This window comes from Hippocampus zosterae, chromosome 13, assembly GCF_025434085.1.
Source record: "Hippocampus zosterae strain Florida chromosome 13, ASM2543408v3, whole genome shotgun sequence".
Classification (NCBI taxonomy): domain Eukaryota; kingdom Metazoa; phylum Chordata; class Actinopteri; order Syngnathiformes; family Syngnathidae; genus Hippocampus; species Hippocampus zosterae.
In genome coordinates, this window is record NC_067463.1 from 13,521,161 (window position 1) to 13,538,000 (window position 16,840).

Consider the following 16,840-nt stretch of genomic DNA (forward strand, 5'->3'; position numbering starts at 1 on the left):
ACCATGGACTTGGAAAATTTTCCGGGGCAAGTCCAAGGCCAAGTACTTGAGAAATTTTCCGAGGCCAAGGACCAAGAACTTGCCTCCGAGGCCAAGGCCAAAGACCAATAACTGATTTTGAAACTGAGGCCTAGTCGAGGACATGAATAAAACAATGCTATCATACCACTTGGGGGTAACCGCAACGCGGCCGAAATGACCAGCTGCACGGTCACCGTTGCGCTCCGCATGTCGAACCACGTCACGGGGGAAAAAAAGAATTGGAGCGATGAAGACGGTGGTAACAAGGAGGTGTATGCGCGTGTGGTTGTCCAGTTGTGTATGTGTATGCGTGTACAGGTCATAGCTGCTTCGTCGAGGTCTGCTCATCATGAAGACAGTCCCGGCTTATCAGTCCATGGCCGAGAAGGAGAGGGGTGGTGGATGGGACCCTAGACTCCATGCGTACTTCCATCCGGGGGAAAGGCCAGATAGCGTTGTTTGTTTTGGAGGAACAACAATTCCAGACAGCCTTGAGTCCTTGGTCTGTATCTCCTCACTGGCGCCGATCAGTCGGATCCGAAAATTCTTTTTGCAGCGCGGATTCCATCTTCTCCATGGTGTTGTCGATCGCGCGGAGTCGCTCCAAAACCGCAACAATATTGCGGTTGAGCTCAGTCACCGCTTGAGTCTGAGTGTTGGACATTCACACCAAGCCATCCAGAGTGACCGGCAGCTTCTTCACTTCCAATAGAGCCGCTCCCGTCGGTTGAATTTTGCGATAGAACAGAAAGCTGCCAACACCAAACAGCAGCATACCTGTTATCAAAAGGCCAATAATGTAGATGTCTTCCACATCCTCCACGGACAGTATTGTCAGGCACACCGGTCTCCACTTTCTCCATGGATCCAGGGCGTATCCGGCAGCAAGTGTCCCCGGAGGTCAAGCAGGCTTCCCACTGCCCGCTCTTTTCGTCAAAAAAATATTGTCGATTACATCGAGAGACCAGCCAACTAATTCCATGGTTAATTCTTCGGGTGAAAAACACGGTAGGAGGCTAGGAAAAAAAAGTTAGACAAAGACAGCACAAGGACTAAGTGGCGAGCACGGAAAGGCTGGGTGAGGGCAGGAAGAGCAGTGCAAAAAGTGTCCGCCTTCGTCGAGAGCCAAGCAGAAAAAGGCTCTAACAAAGGCTAAAAACATTTTTCACCAACGCACACTGCCTGACCAGAGCCAAAATGCAAATAAATAAACTTGTGTTCTTTGAACTGGAGTTTCACATTAACGCTGTTATCAAAAAAATATTCATAAAGCTTGTATGGCAGCGATCGGTACCGTTAAAATGACGCCACGGAAGTGACACGTTACCGGTAACGATTGTTACCGTGAAATCCTCAGGCTTGCCATAGTTTGTTTGTTTGTTTGTTTGTTTGTTTTGCCTGAGAAATTTCCTTGCGTCCCAAAAAACGCACATTGTTTGGAACTGTGCGTCCCGTGGGAATATTATGCATCTAGGGCGCGGGGCGCAGAGGTAACGAGATGGCTGAATCTCTAACCACTCTCTGAGTACTACTATTATTACCACTACCACTAATACTACGTTAATTAATACCTTCAACTTCACAATGATAATAATAAATAATTAAATCAACCATGATTTTAAACTATGTATTATCAATATTCATTATTCCAAACATGAGAAAGCATTCAGCAAACATAACTGGAATCGAGCAAAAGGACTCCAAATCCCAACGGCCAAACCCGGAAGTGAAGTCCCGACATTATTGACTCCAGCTCTAACGCAAATTACTTGGTTCAAACAAACATTCTAGTGCGACCGCACAAACGTGACGACTGTGCAAAATAACTAAATAAAAGACACCACTGTTACAGAAAGTCTTTACACGCTATTTAAACTGCCAATCGTGAACACAACAAACCGTGATTGAAACTAACTGTGACGCCGCTCTTTACACGTAGCGCTAACTGTTACCTGTCAGTGGCAGACCGGCCCCTCTTAAAGCGACAGAGTTAATCCATCAATATGGGTTTCCTTTGATGGAATTTATTAGATTCCTTTGTGAGTTTTGCCGTCCTTATGCAAAGGGATTCGAGGCTCTAATCCCTCATTGTGTCCAAGGCCAAGGCCAAGGACTTGACTCCCGAGGCCAAGGCCAAGGACCAAGGACTTGACTCCCAAGGCCAAGGACCAAGGACTTGACTCCAGGGCCAGGGCCATGGACCATGGACCAAGGACCGCCCCTCGGTCCTCAAGCTGGTCCTCGAGGCCAAGGACCGGCTCGAGGAACACATCTCTGCTTATTATGCATGAAATTCCAACCATATTTCATGTTTTAAATTCTCAGCAAGGACAAACAGATCCAAACCTCATGCTGAACATTGTGGCTAAAATCAGAATCCAGGGATACTTGAGCTAACAGCCATCACAAATGCATTAAAAGCAAAGCAAACGCATCATTTTCACACCCTTTTTCTAAACCGGAGCCTCACCCGATATGAATCGTAAACACTGCGCTACAGCAAACATTGGTTTGACTGCACAAGTCCGAAAATGATACACAGTACAATATGTAATCTTGTGTCACATTCTGTGTCAGCTCACTGACAGACTTCCAAGCATTCCAATGACATGGTTCCTCTATCCAGGTCAGGAAACATTCATTTCAAACGAGCTTGTCACAAAGTATGAGCAGCTTTAGTTTGGTTAATTGCATGAACTAGAGTCTAGCTGATGTGCAAAGCGCAGCAGACTGCATCAAACCACCGCACACCTTGAAGCTTTTGGCCAAAGGCCTCGGAGCTGTCCGAGCCGAGCGAGCAGCCTTACTTTCTTCCTGTCAGAGTCTTCCAAAAGTGCTTGGTCCTGGAACCATAAGGAGAAGCAACCAACAGGCCTGACTCAGACAATATGTCATAATGATTCACCCTGTCCATTAACATTCATTGACGTATGCAGGGGTGAAGACTTGCACTATGTCGTTGTGGGAGCTGTTTCTAATATTGTGGCAACAAATCAGCATCGGAGGTGTGATTAATGGGAGTGAGTAATATGGAGGCTGGGCGACCTCTGCTTTGTGGTCTTGAAAAAGGGGGACCAGAACCCCTAATTCTAAATTCCGAAATTATACGTACAGGTGCATATGGGGACCTGGCTGGCCCCCGAATAGCGAAAATCTACGAATACCTCACATCCAATATAACCCCCCCCCCCTATTTAAAGAACAAACACGATTATTTATTCATTTATTTTCAAATCCGCAAATAGATGATTCCTCAGGTGCAGAACTATGCATATGCGAGGGTTCACTGTACAGTGCCAAATGCTCTTCAGATGTCTAAAGCCATGAGTTTCACAACAGGAAATGATCTAATTTCACTGAATTGGGCCAAAAAGTGTTATTTATAAATTACATATAAATTATCAACAGCTGGTATCTCCAGCACACCCGAGACCCAAGTGAGGGTAAGCGGTTCTGAGAATGAATGAATTAATGAATGTCATACAATGTCTTTAGTCATCTATGCCTGCAATTTATTGTGAAGACAGAACAAATAAATGGTCTTCCAACACAACATTGTCATTATTCCAACGTATACATTCCCGTTTGGTGGTGTGCCATTACATTTTTCTCATGTAAAATATGATATGTAGCGCAATCATTTTGACAGAGCTGGGCTATATATTTTGTCATCTGCTGACATCCAGTGGTCATAAGAAGAGCACGACGTTATGATAAAAGTGACCAGCAAAGCTTTGGCTTTCTTTTTCAGGGTAATTTCTATGGCACGAATACACCGATTTATTTATTTATTTATTTCTGGAAGCTCATGCTCCCTTCTAGACACAAGGAGAGGCAATCAAGACGATGAGCACAGAGTACTACTCTTTCACTCAGCGGACCTCAATGACTAGCATGAGCAAACAACTTTCTACCCTAAATACAGTGGAAAAATGAGAAGTAAATAAAATACACAATGTGTGCCAAAGTTACCTGCGAAGCAGGCAATGATTGGAATCAAGCTGGTATGCATCTGATTTAAGGACATCTACAACACATATCATATATTTATAGGAAGTCCGGCTAACCAACCCAATCCACTTTTATTTTAAATTACTTACTTACTTACTAAATTACTACTCAAGTTAAAATGCACAAAGGACGATAAGTTCCAACCTAACACTAAAGAATGAAAATGTTACAATTAGCCTGCATACAATGCCAACAGCAAGCTAAGTGTCACATAACTAAAACGTATTCTTTAGAATTTGAAAGTACTTCAATACACTTTTACCAAAACAGGTTTTCCAACTTCTTTCAAAGAGAATCATTGACGTTCATGGGGCAAATTAGCAACACTCAATAACTTGCTTAAACAATATTTTAATCGTGTGGCTGATTTCACACATTACCTTAAAATCATTGAACATTCAGACTTCTTCAGATTCACTTTGTCCCTGAAAGGCGGGATATTCTTTCCCGTGTACATTTGTACCTCCCGGCTGCCAGAGAGCATGATCAACTGTTGTGATCAAAATGTCAGTAAACAAGCAGAGGAGAATCCTCACCTCAAATTTCCGTCTCAGTTCTTCATTCCCGTCATCCTCTTCCGAGATGGGAACGTTGTAATACTCTCCCTCCTCCTGGCACAACAACTTAAACCTGGCAACCCATGGGACAACATGAGTCAATGAGGATGTAATCCACAAAGTTTGAAAGGTAGGCAGATGAACGTCAAGAAATTGGTCTTCACCAGCCACTCGCCGGAGCCTTCATGAGCTCCGACACCCCAAACGAAAGGGCGCCCATGAAGTCATTCCTGGTTGTCCGATCCCAGTCCCACACCTCCACGGATAGCCTGCGGTCCTTGTCTGTGGGTTCCAGTTTGCTGGAACATGTGGATAATGATCCAGCAAATTACAAAATACCCCAAACCAACAAATACTGAACAAAGTGGTATTTACTTACAAAATAAAAGTCTCGTCCCATTTGGGGTTCAGGTTGGAGCGGATGGTTTTGGTCTTCTGCTTGGTCTTGTTTTTGGGGTCAGGTATGAGCTTGAGCTTGACATATGGATCAGACAGGCCATTGGGGTCCATGGGTATCAAGTTCCTGCCTTCACCAACTAAAAGAAATCAAGAGAAAATAGGGACACACTTGGCAAATGTAGACAACTGGGGGAGTAGATTCACATGTATTGAATTTATACACACCTGTTTGTCTGTTTTTTTTTCTTTAGGCAATACAAACAATTGGAAAATAAATTCTTTACAACAGAATTTAGGATTTCAACGCGTGTTAAACATGTGTTCTCTTTGTGAAATTTGGATTAAAATCATTCTTTTTCTGGCTATAAAAACAAAACAAGTGACAAATTCATGTGATAAGACCAATTCGAAACTTCAAAGAACCCCAAATTTGAAAATCAAATGCCAACCATGAACTGCTTTTGATCTTTTTCCTTTTTGAATACCATCTCTGATTGTTCAAAGGGAAACACGACTGCATTTTAACTGCACTGAAGTCTCAATGAATATTCAGCGTCATTTCATCTGTATAAACCTTTTTGGTCAGCTAAAAAAAACAACAAAAACAAAACAAAAGCAAAACAAATATGGCAGGTGAACATCAGTGAAACACGCTGCAGGTGTTCAAGATCAAACATGCAGTTCACACGTGTGTGTGTGTGTGTGTGTGTGTGTGTGTGTGTGTGTGTGTGTGTGTGTGCGCGCGCACGTGTATCTGTATTGTGGTGACTGAGCTTAAGATGAAGCAAAATCAGGGGAAGGCTCTTTCATTGAGATGGTCAGAAAACAAAAATGACCCAATAGGGACATAGGTGTATAATATTAACGGCCATAACATAATTATTACGTGTACAATATTAACCAGGGTTGCGGTTTGGGTTAAACCAGACAAAACACACAAGTAGAGGTACACGAAGATGCTTTTGCTTTGTACAAAACATCCTGCACACTGTGCACAGATGAAACTAAAGCAGAATTCAGCTCAGGTGAAATCACTGCATGCAAACCAAAGATTTTACAATGTGAGGGTAACTTAAGAAGAGGCTAACAGACCTTTTATTTAGTCAAGAATTAGATAAATAATGGTAGTATGACTACAGGAAATATTTATTAGACCATGTGCAAGTTTAGGGTAAAAATAAAGTGGCTCCTGCATTGGTTAAATATTCTCGATTTGGGTTTTTAGGGTCGAGAGCAGCAACAAGCGGCAAACAAAATCAATTTGAATAAGTTAATTTTATCACCTGCAAACATAAAAAATATACTGTTTTCATCATAAGCACACAAGCATCCTAAAAGACTACATTTTTCGCTTTTCAATCCTTTTTTCAACACTACTTAAATGTAGTTATTTCACTTCCAAATCTCATCTATGGTTGAATAATGTCAAACACTGAGCAGATATCATTGAGTTATTTAAATAATTGTCAGTTTTTTGTCAAGTTTTAAGTGGCACGGTAATGATTGATGATGTCTGCATAGTGCATATCAGCTCAGAGTTTCTGGGTTTGGATCTTGGCCTTCCTGTGTAGAGTTTGTATGCATTTTCCTGTGCTTAGAATGCTGAAACTCAACACAGTAAGGCAAGATCTTGAAGTCAATTTCCTCTTGGCAAGTACCTGTTGGTATGTGTGCGCGGTGCCAGTGAGTCAGTTATTCTATGAAGAAGGAATTGTCGAGAGAAGACTTCAAAGTGGAAGAAGCTCGGGGCCTAAGTCCTTGCATGCATACCACGGTCCACTGTCAGGCTGCGTGCAAAGCCGGTAAAAAATGTTGAGTCCAGCCCAACTCTACCATCAAGCAAGCCTTCTTTCCTAGCAGAGACATCAATGGGAGGAAAATGTGATTATTATTTTTTTTGTCTGGATGATAGGCTGGCAGAATGAGAAGCTACATGTGGAGGCCTAATGCATTTAGATGAAATACATATGCAGCGGAGAATCGCAAAGATCAAGAATTCAGGGCACATGAGGGAGACTTGGAAAACAAAACATTGCTGATGGAGACTGAATCATAATCATGCGTGAAATTCTCATATAATACAATCTCATCATACTGATGTGTAGCTCTATTAAAGTAATAGTCTATTATTAAACCAAAAGCAATCTGTAAATTGGGCCTTGTTCCCTATTGTGTGAAGAGGGAGTTTACTCTATTTTGCAAAGCCTAGTTCCAATGAAATTACGACATCGTATAAACGTGAATGAAAACAAAATGTATTGTAAATCCTTTTTGACATATTTTCGGTTGAATACTGAAGACAAGCCAGAAAGTATAATGATTAAATTGATGAACATTATTGTTTTGTTTGTAAATACAGTAAATATTCACATTTCCACTCATTGTCATACTACTGATAAATGGGCTGGAGGGGGAGCAGAAAATTGTCAGCAACAAAAAATATGACATTCCCCAAAAATCTGCAACTTTATCAGAGTAATTGGAAAATGCAGTTGTACTGTCTCACATTTTAGGGCCAAAATATCACTATTTAGGGGCAGTCTGAAGCTCTGATAAGCACTAACTTTACAATATTTTTTCCCCACTTAGACTACAGTGTAAATCCAGTGTAAAGAACAATAAACCTTGAAATGATGTAATACATTTTCTTTTTATACTAAAATGCATTACATTACATTTTTGTAATAAAATGCAGAATTTTTTTTTATCCTTTGACCCTTGACTCACCTGAAACGCAACATTTTTTTTGCGTATTATTGTGGTACCTGGTTATATATTGTTTTAAATGTATCTTCTTTTTTTATGTCTGATATTAATTGAAGGATCGCACTTTGTATGCAGCTGTGGTTGTTTTTAACGTTTTGTGGCTATTAAGTTGAGTTGAGCTGAAAAGTGAGTACAGAATACTCTGTAGTCAATATTACACTGTTTTTCGATATTTTTTAATTGATTTGTTTGACCACAGCACATTTGGAAGGCAGCTGAGATAGGTTCCAGCTCACCCGTGACCCTCATGAGGAAACTCGCTGTAGTGAATTGGGTGCATTAAGCTTTGTGGTAAGATGCAAATAAAATATAATAAAATACAATAAGCAGTAGGAAAAATCCACTACATGTAGGCATAATTTTGGATCGAGGTGGGGATCCAGGATTTTTTTTCCCCACTGTTGTGAGTCAATATTTTCCTGAATTTCTGGAAATCTTGATCAGAAAAGCTGCGCATATACAGAAAATGTGGTTGTCGACAAAGGTGTGCATTTGAGGGCTAAGTTTCCACTTCTCCACAGTACCTAAAGGTGGCAGAGTTGTGTAACAGGCAAAAACTGAATTACAAGGGAGTAAATTACATGCACAAAGATGCTCTTGAGTTACACAGTGAATACTTGGACAAGTCAGCAAACACAAGAATTGTTAAGTCCAACATGACATGCTCAGCTCTGACCAATACAACAGGGCTGTGTTCCTGAGTGATGGCAAAGCGGAGGAAGGCACTAAAGCACCACAGTTGTCCTCCATCACACAAACAAAACCGCTTGTGTTTCCTTCGGCACCTCCCCGCCAGCCCCGTTTCTCCCGCAACGAAACAATTTCAGCATTTTTGTATTGAGATCACGACAGTGACAAATGAGTTCATTTTGCAAGTTTTTTTTGCTAGAAGGCTGTTTGTTTGCCAGCCTCTTCTGCTTGTTTGAAAGAAGGGCTGCCATAATGCTTCCCGCACAACTTCTTGGCTCTCGCCACTGCAACATGATGAATTGGCACACCGGTAGAGCTCACTTAAAAACAATAACATATAAGTCATGCACAATATTAAAACCAATCCAAGTTTGAATAATTTTTAAACTGTCTAGCAGACCATTGCTGGACAATTTTGCCCCAATTCTTCAAATTGTGGCCTTTCTTAGTCACAGAAAAAAAAACAGGCCCGGAACCAATCAACTTTTGTATTGTCTTATGCCACTTTGAACTGCATTCTCTAACAGCAGTAGCTAAGTAGCACTAACAACATAAATAATTGGAATGAATCGGATCATCTGTGTTTTTAACATTGTTGCTGTTGAGGGGATGTTTTAAAAGTCATATTCTGTTCCTTTGAGTGCTCCTATTTCCAAGTTCATGAACGCATCACGTTGTTCGGAGAGAGAACTCGCGAGTGAGAGAGCGTGCAGAGACCCTTTTGTGTTTTGGTGTCTGGTTTTTGTTCACTGACCAATACTTCTGTGATCCATAGAACAGTATATGTTACATTATATTAGCGTACCCAAACATGAGCTTGTGTTACAACATCACATCCAACACACACCGCAACCTGTGTGTGCTAAAGTGAGCTTTGAGAGATGACTGTCCCTGTGTCAGAAAAAGAATCAAGCATCAGCCACAATGTTCTTCATTTTTAGACGCTTTTACCTCCCCGCCATGCTTCCATGAAAAGCAGGTTTGCATCACATTGAGTACCGGTATCTTGAAATGGGCCCGAACTTTCAGACTCGTGCTAACATCACAGATGACTGGATTACCACTACTGCACGTGCGCATCACAGAAAATAAGCACACAGAAGTAATAGACGAGTCAGTTTTGAGTGAATAACAAAGCCTCAAAATAAAATAAACAATGAGGTTGACTATCAAATTAATTGTTGACAATTTCGATCGTCATCTTCCCAGCAGCACATCACCCCCGTTCTCCAACAGCTCTGGAACAACCTACCTCCGGACCTTCAAAACTGCACACCTCTTTCCACTTTCAAGTCCCGTCTAAAAACACACCTGTTCAGGATTGCCTACAACACATAGCTCTATGTTTTTATGATTTTATGTCCTGTTTTTATATAATATCTCGTTTACTAATTTTTACATTGTATTTTCTTATTGTCTGTACAGTGTCCTTGGGTGGCATGAAAGGCGCTTTTAAATAAAATGCATTATTATTATTATTATTGTTACTAAAGTCGTGACTAGTTGAATGATTTTGGCAGCCCCACTTTATATGTAACTGATGTTAGAGAGGCCTGAACTGGATGCTGTTTATTTTGAGAGCAGTGCTGTCTACATGAAAAAAATGATGTCAAGATTCTTCCGGCGTGCCACGCAACACACTATTTAAACTGTGTAACTCAAATCTGTTTGGAATGATGCCTGCTTGGCATCAACAGCAGCTAATGTAATCTGTAATACAAGATGGCCTGAGTGGGCTGTGCGGTTAGTACATCACTTCTGTACATGTGCGCGCACACACACGTGCACAAACACGCGCGCACACACACACACACACACACACGCACACACACACACGCACGCACGGGCACGCACACACACAGAACAGATCCAGTTGCTTTGCTTCGACCTTTTTGCATGAGCATGACCCGGAAGACTGAGAATCTGCACACCTATATTCACAGGAACACTTTACGAGGCGTTCTTATATGGCCGAACCATTGCATCACAGGTCGGCATCGTAAGAATTCTGTTTATTTTGTGTCGTGTTTACTATTTGCAGGTCATTTTGCCTGATTGGCTACAGGTCAACATTGAAGCTGCTTTTATTTGTTTTGCTTGCCCACCTCCCAGCCATAATTTAACTTGATCCTCCGCCTGTTGTTCATTTGATAAATGAATGACTCACTGAGGTTCAGTGCTTCACGACACGCTGACCTCTGTGAGCCAGCTAATCGAATGATTACATGAGACCGCTGTCTGAGCCCCGTCGTCATCTTTGTTCTGGCCCATGTGCTAATTCTCTGTCATCGCAGAGCGAGGATTTACAACGTGCCTCCAAATAAGAAGCAAAAGCCATTCCAGACAAACGTCGACGCTTGCGCTGCTTACAGAGCAGCCTCATTACACAATTCGTGCTGTTGTGCATCATGAATTACTAGCTGGGGTCAGTTTGATATTTTTAGCACTGCATATTAACATCAATTTACAGACGATATTGTTATTTACTCAAGCCTTCATGATGTTATTACATGTGCAAATTGCGTTAAAGATCTGCAGCCAAAACATTCAAAGCAATATTGAGGACTAATGTGATGAAGCAGACAAGAATAAATGTATTAAATCATTCCGATTGGTGCTTTTGCTAGTCTTTGCCTTGGCACTCCCACATAAACAGTCAATAATATTGGCGCACCAGCCAGTAGATGGTCATTAAAAGTGGCTTTACTGATTAGAATTTTGTATCTTTGCAAGCTTTCCTGCAAAATAATGACAAAGTGTATTTCAATACATGATGTCAAAAGTGGACAGCTTTTTTCAACCTCTTGAGCTGGAGCGGTGCTGTCAGTGCCTTGCTCAGGGGCACCTCGACTTTTTTTTTTTGTGTTACAAACCATGTCCTTAACCATTGCCATATTATTAATTATTATTCTCTGTGCGGCCCGGTAAGTCCAGTGGTTAGTGCGTCGGCCTCGCAGTGCAGAGATGCATGGTTCGATTCTTGATCCGGTCTTCAAGTGTGGATATTTAATGTTCTCCTGTGTGGGCTTTCTCCGGGTACTCCGGCTTCCTCCCACATTCCAAAACCATGCATGGCAGGCTAACTGAACACTCAAAATTGTCCCTAGGTGTGAGTGTGAGCGCGAATGGTTGTTCGTTTCTGTGAGCCCTGCGATTGGATGGTAACCGGTTCAAGGTGTCCCCCGCCTACTGCCTGAAGACAGCTGGGATTGGCTCCAGCACCCCCCGCCACCCTTGTGAGGATAAAGCGGATCGGAAAATGGATGAATGAATGAATGAATAAATGTTCATCCCTACAGGGTACCTTGTTGCATTCACAAAAAGCTTTTGCATTACAGAGACAACTATATATTTAATGACAGTTTAAACAGAGCAAGCATAATCAGGATATTTCTTTTGCCCTCGGAGCTCAAAATTAACAAATTGCAGAAAGAGGATTTTCAGAGATTAAGAGGGCCTCGGAAATGTACCTCAGAATTCCTTCATCACATTACGAAATGTTCTGCTGTGATTGCCAACTGACCGCAAGCATTCCTCATCGTGTACTGCATTTCAGAAACCTCCATGAAGAGCAACAAATCAATTCAATGGTGAAAGTGGAATGGACCTATAGTACATTTTCACTTTTGTATTTTATTTTTATATTTATTTTTTATTTTATTATTAATATTTTTATATATTTTTTGTTAAGTCTGCATAAAGTCCGCAAACGGGTGGGAGTACTTTTGCCTTCTCTGACCATATGACACTACTGATATATTTGACATGCTGGAGGTCTGTAGTTGCTAATGCGACAGACAACAATATTGCTTCATTGTTTTGTTCAGCCAATCGTTACCAGTTTAATTAGAAGTTTAAAAAAATTAGCTCTGGGAGCCACTCATTTATTCAAACTATCCATTGCAATTACAAGTCAGAATGAAAAAGAACAAGAAACAGAGGACACAATGTGAGTAAAAATGTACCACAGCAAAGCAGCAGTATAAAGCTACTACAGATGCTTGCTCATCAACGGGCAAAAAGAGTCGCTCGAAAAGTCAAATCAATAGGATCTACGTCAAGTGTATCACAGTCACAAATGTGCAGGGTTTAAACAGAGATAGACAATTCTCACACTAGCATGCAAACTGCCACTGAGACAGAATTGAATCCACACTTGCTACATGGAAATCCGGTGTATGAACCTTCACACCTGCGGAGTCATACATGTTCCAACTGTATTGTCAAGTGAACAGAGGAACTGCTGGGTTTTGGGGGTTTTTTTGTGTTCCAACACGTTTTGTTCACACAAATGGGCACTATGAATGGAGGTAATTGCAGTACCCTTTTTCCAGGGAGAAAAAGAGGAGCCATCTATTTGAGGAGAGGCACCATTTTGTTTCAATTGGATGATAGACCTGCCTATTAATTGAGGCATGGCTTCTACTAAAATGGAGGGCACTAGTTCAGAAAACAAAGCATTTACCACTGACTGTGTCCATATACAATGATCCTTTAAATGAGATTAGCTGCTTTTAAAGGACTGGTCTGTCTCACGCAACTGAGCCAGTGGTCACCCCGTGCCCCTCCACTGCGGGGTGTGCCAAAATAAGAACATCTTTCTTTGTGTTACTGGGGCAACTGATGAGAAAAACATAAGAGAAAAAATATATAGGGCACTGCGATTGGCTGGCAACCGATTCAGGGTGTCCCCCGCCTACTGCCCGGGGACAGCTGGGATAGGCTCCAGCACCCCCCGCGACCCTCGTGAGGATCAAGCGGTTCGGAAGATGAATGAATGAATATATAGGGCAAAAATAGCGAACCAACCAAACGAGAAAGAATAAGATGTACTGCCATATATGTTTGAACCGGAGTAGGACTTACAGTGAGACGATTAATTAAATAATTAAAGTAAGGCGTTTGTTTAACGTTCTTTTTATAATGTTGACAAGTTGGTAAAGTTCAACCAGGGTGCGTTACTCTGGCTCGTGGCTACAAATCATGCAACATTAGTGCGTATTTGCATCTGAACTGCCGCGCAACTCAGCTTTTGTGGTTAGTCAGACATGTTTCATAACTTGGCGAAGGCAAAAATGACTTGGGTGTGTCATTTCACACATGATGGTTAGTCAGGCAATTCAGAGACCCAAAAATGTGCATACGGGTAATTAAAAGCCACATTTGCATAATATGTTCACTATAAGAGACGGCCATCACATCAGCATAAATAGAATCAACATAAAATCTGAGGTGTAGTAAATTCTCACGAAGAAAAGTCTGCATATTGCATCGAAAGATCTGATTGGTGAACGCTGCATCAGCTAATAATAGTTGAGATACAAGTGTGTTCCATCAGCATCTCTTGCTAGCCCAGTCCAAACTCTTTGAATATATAGTAACCCATCTAGCGGACCACTTCTGGAATATTCACTTTAGGATTTCCTTTCCGATTGTATTGTTGTTTCTTCCAGCAGAGTTATTGATTTGTGTTGTAAATGGGGAATTGTTGTTATGCCATACTGATAAGTGATGGCAGCAGAGTCGGCCAGGTTGTTAGCAGTGAGACTGACTGCATAATAAGTGGGAAGAATAAATGGCCAGAGAGATTTAATTCAGGTTAATGGTATCAGAGGATTGAGGGTGACTTTCCGAATGAAATGAGATGGCCTTTGTGTGTAAATCTGATCCGAGGTCACAGAGGAAACAGGCCAATAGCCGGCATTTTCTCGCTCAGATAAGTGCACTCGAGCAGCGATGTACCCATTAAGCAAATGACAAGTCGACCTACCCGTGACCTGAAGCTTCTCGCCGTTGACTTCACACTTGAGGAAAAGGCGCCCCCTCCTTTCCGTGTAGTCGGTCCCGCAAAGGTTGGGCACATTCATGACGCACTGATTGTGGACGTTCATATCACATGCTAGAGAACAAGATTTAAAAAAAAAGTGTTTAATCCAAATGTTTTTAGAACAACATTGAGTACTGTGTTACCATATATTGCACTTTATCGTTTGTTCCTCCACTATCTCGCAGATTTTTCAGCCATTTTTCTTCTTGGGTTTCTACAGTCGCCGTTCGCTTTAGTTTCAGCATGAACCGTGTAATGACCATACTCGGTGTCATTACAAATGCTCACACCATTTATACAACATCCCATCATGCAGCTCATATCTCCATTGTGAGACTAATGAAGGTTTTCTTATCTTATATCGCATACTCGAGCATATGATCCAGCTGCAACCATTACATCAATATTTCACATTTACTGGCAGGGTCTAATTTGATTTGCATGTGCACAGTGCATTTTAAGATAACGCATGATCTTGACCTACACTGAATGCTCTAAAGCAGTGGTGTCCCAACTTTGGCTCAGGTGCAATTTGCGGCCCACCGTCCATTTTTCAGTGACCCGCGATGTGAACCCCCCGCCCCCCCCCAAAAAAAATTAATACAAATATAAATAAATGGATAGGTAGATAAATTCATACATAAATAAATAAAGGTGGGCAGAGTGAGAAGGGAAAAGTGTCAGAAAAATAGGTGTCATTAATACTCCAAAAAAAATTTATATAGTGTAGAACTTAACTCACTATTCCAAGATAGATTTAAAATATTTATGATGAAAAGAATAACAATTTATCTTCAAAACACTGGAGTGAATAAGTTCATGAGAAGTTAATTCAATTTTAGCGGCAAAGATTGCTTCTTCCACTTGATCGCTCTATGATTGATTTATGAAGACATCACATTAATGATCCTCAAGTAAGTGTTTGAAAAATGGTGACTTTGCTACAGTTTGTTCTTTTTTTTTTGTTCTGAATGTGGACATGGGATTCAGCTGTTGGTAAATGCAGAGCCCAGGTCTACTTTGTGAGATAGACGGCGGCTGGCCACCCCTAAAACTCTGAAAAATCCTCTACAATTTGCCTTAAAACCTTTAACACAAAGCTGATGACATTAACGAGACAATACAAACAATATATACATAACTGCTTTCTTGACTGACTTTAGTGTGTCAAAACGAATTTTGAAGTTCCAATTTTCTGCATGCCATCCTCAAACTAAAAAGTTTGGACACCCCTGTTCGAAACCCACATTAGGTACACCCGCACTATTTCATAATTATTCATTCATTGAAACCTTTCTTTAAATCTTCAGAGATCATTAATGGCAAGGCCTCTTTTTCCATAAGAATAAGAAAACCTGTATTCGTCTCAGAATGGAGAAATTCCCAACAGAAATTGCTAATGTTGCGACTGGCGAGTAGATTCGGTAATTGAGCGGTGTTTTAGTTTTGTTTTGTGTTAGAAACGTGAGTCGGGTTGCACACAAAGGACTCACTATCACACTTCATGCCCTGGTGGATAAGGCCGTACAGCAGAGAGCCACAGTGGTCACAGAAGGTCGGGCTCCCAAACGTGTGGATCTTGAATTTATGCTTTGTTCTGGGATCCTGAAGAAACGAGAGAGAAAAAGACGAAAAAAAGGGGGGAATAAATACATATATTTTCAATAAACACAAACCTTCCAAAAAAACACTCAAACATTCAACAGACATACACATTATATATATATATATATATGTATATATATATATATATATGTATGTGTGTGTGTGTGTGTGTGTGTGTGTGTGTGTGTGTGTGTGTGTCTGTGTGTACATATATGTATACACACACACACACACACATGTAAACACACACATACCTGTATATACACACACACACACACATAGTTCACACATAGTCCCATCCATCTTTCTAAACATTTTTTTAAAATCTAATCTTTATCACCTCCTAATCAGCTGGAAATGACATCATCGGACTCGATTTCCAGTGACATGATCGCAACATCCATATTTATTTATTGTTTTTTAAAGAATCTCTCTTGTAGTGTTCTGAACTCCTGTTTCCACGACAATATGTGAAGCAAAATTAATGATGAGTGTGGATGCAGCGCAACTTCTTAGTTTGTGGCAAGTTGTTCTCTTTTCGACAAAAACTAGTTGAGACTGAATTAAGAGCACATGTTTGTCTGCAGCCATGTTGTGGAACAACAAAGAAAATGATTGAAGATAAATGAATCGATAAATATGTCTATCCCTCCTAATACTGTGTAAGCTCTACACATCCATGACTGCGTACGTGTGCAAAACATTAAATTGTGAAGGTGCATGTTATAAGTTATACGACACAAGAGACGGGGTTGTCGCTGCAAACTGTTCAACATTGGAGGATGTCTGAATTACTGATTGCTTTGCTTTCTTGCAGACACAAAAGGCCTACTTTTTGAGCACTTAGTTTCATTGCACATTGTCCAATTAGCAGGCTGACCACAGCATGCACTAATAACGACAAGCTGGGGTTGACAGACAGTGCAGAAGGGGAGGGGGGAACATGCCAGCTGCACTTAGTCAT

At 41.1% G+C, this 16,840-nt stretch overlaps 1 protein-coding gene across 2 annotated transcripts in view; it reads right to left on the reverse strand.

Annotated features, from left to right (window-relative positions):
- LOC127612741 (protein kinase C alpha type-like) overlaps positions 1-16,840 on the reverse strand; it is a 152,053-nt gene that overhangs the window by 30,840 nt on the left and 104,373 nt on the right. For both annotated transcript variants that reach the window (XM_052083522.1, XM_052083521.1), the window contains 5 exons: positions 15,765-15,876; positions 14,215-14,343; positions 4,969-5,125; positions 4,754-4,888; positions 4,569-4,662 (listed from right to left, as the gene is read on the reverse strand). In XM_052083522.1, the coding sequence (XP_051939482.1) occupies positions 4,569-4,662; positions 4,754-4,888; positions 4,969-5,125; positions 14,215-14,343; positions 15,765-15,876 (627 nt within the window). The remainder of the gene's footprint in view (positions 1-4,568; positions 4,663-4,753; positions 4,889-4,968; positions 5,126-14,214; positions 14,344-15,764; positions 15,877-16,840) is intronic.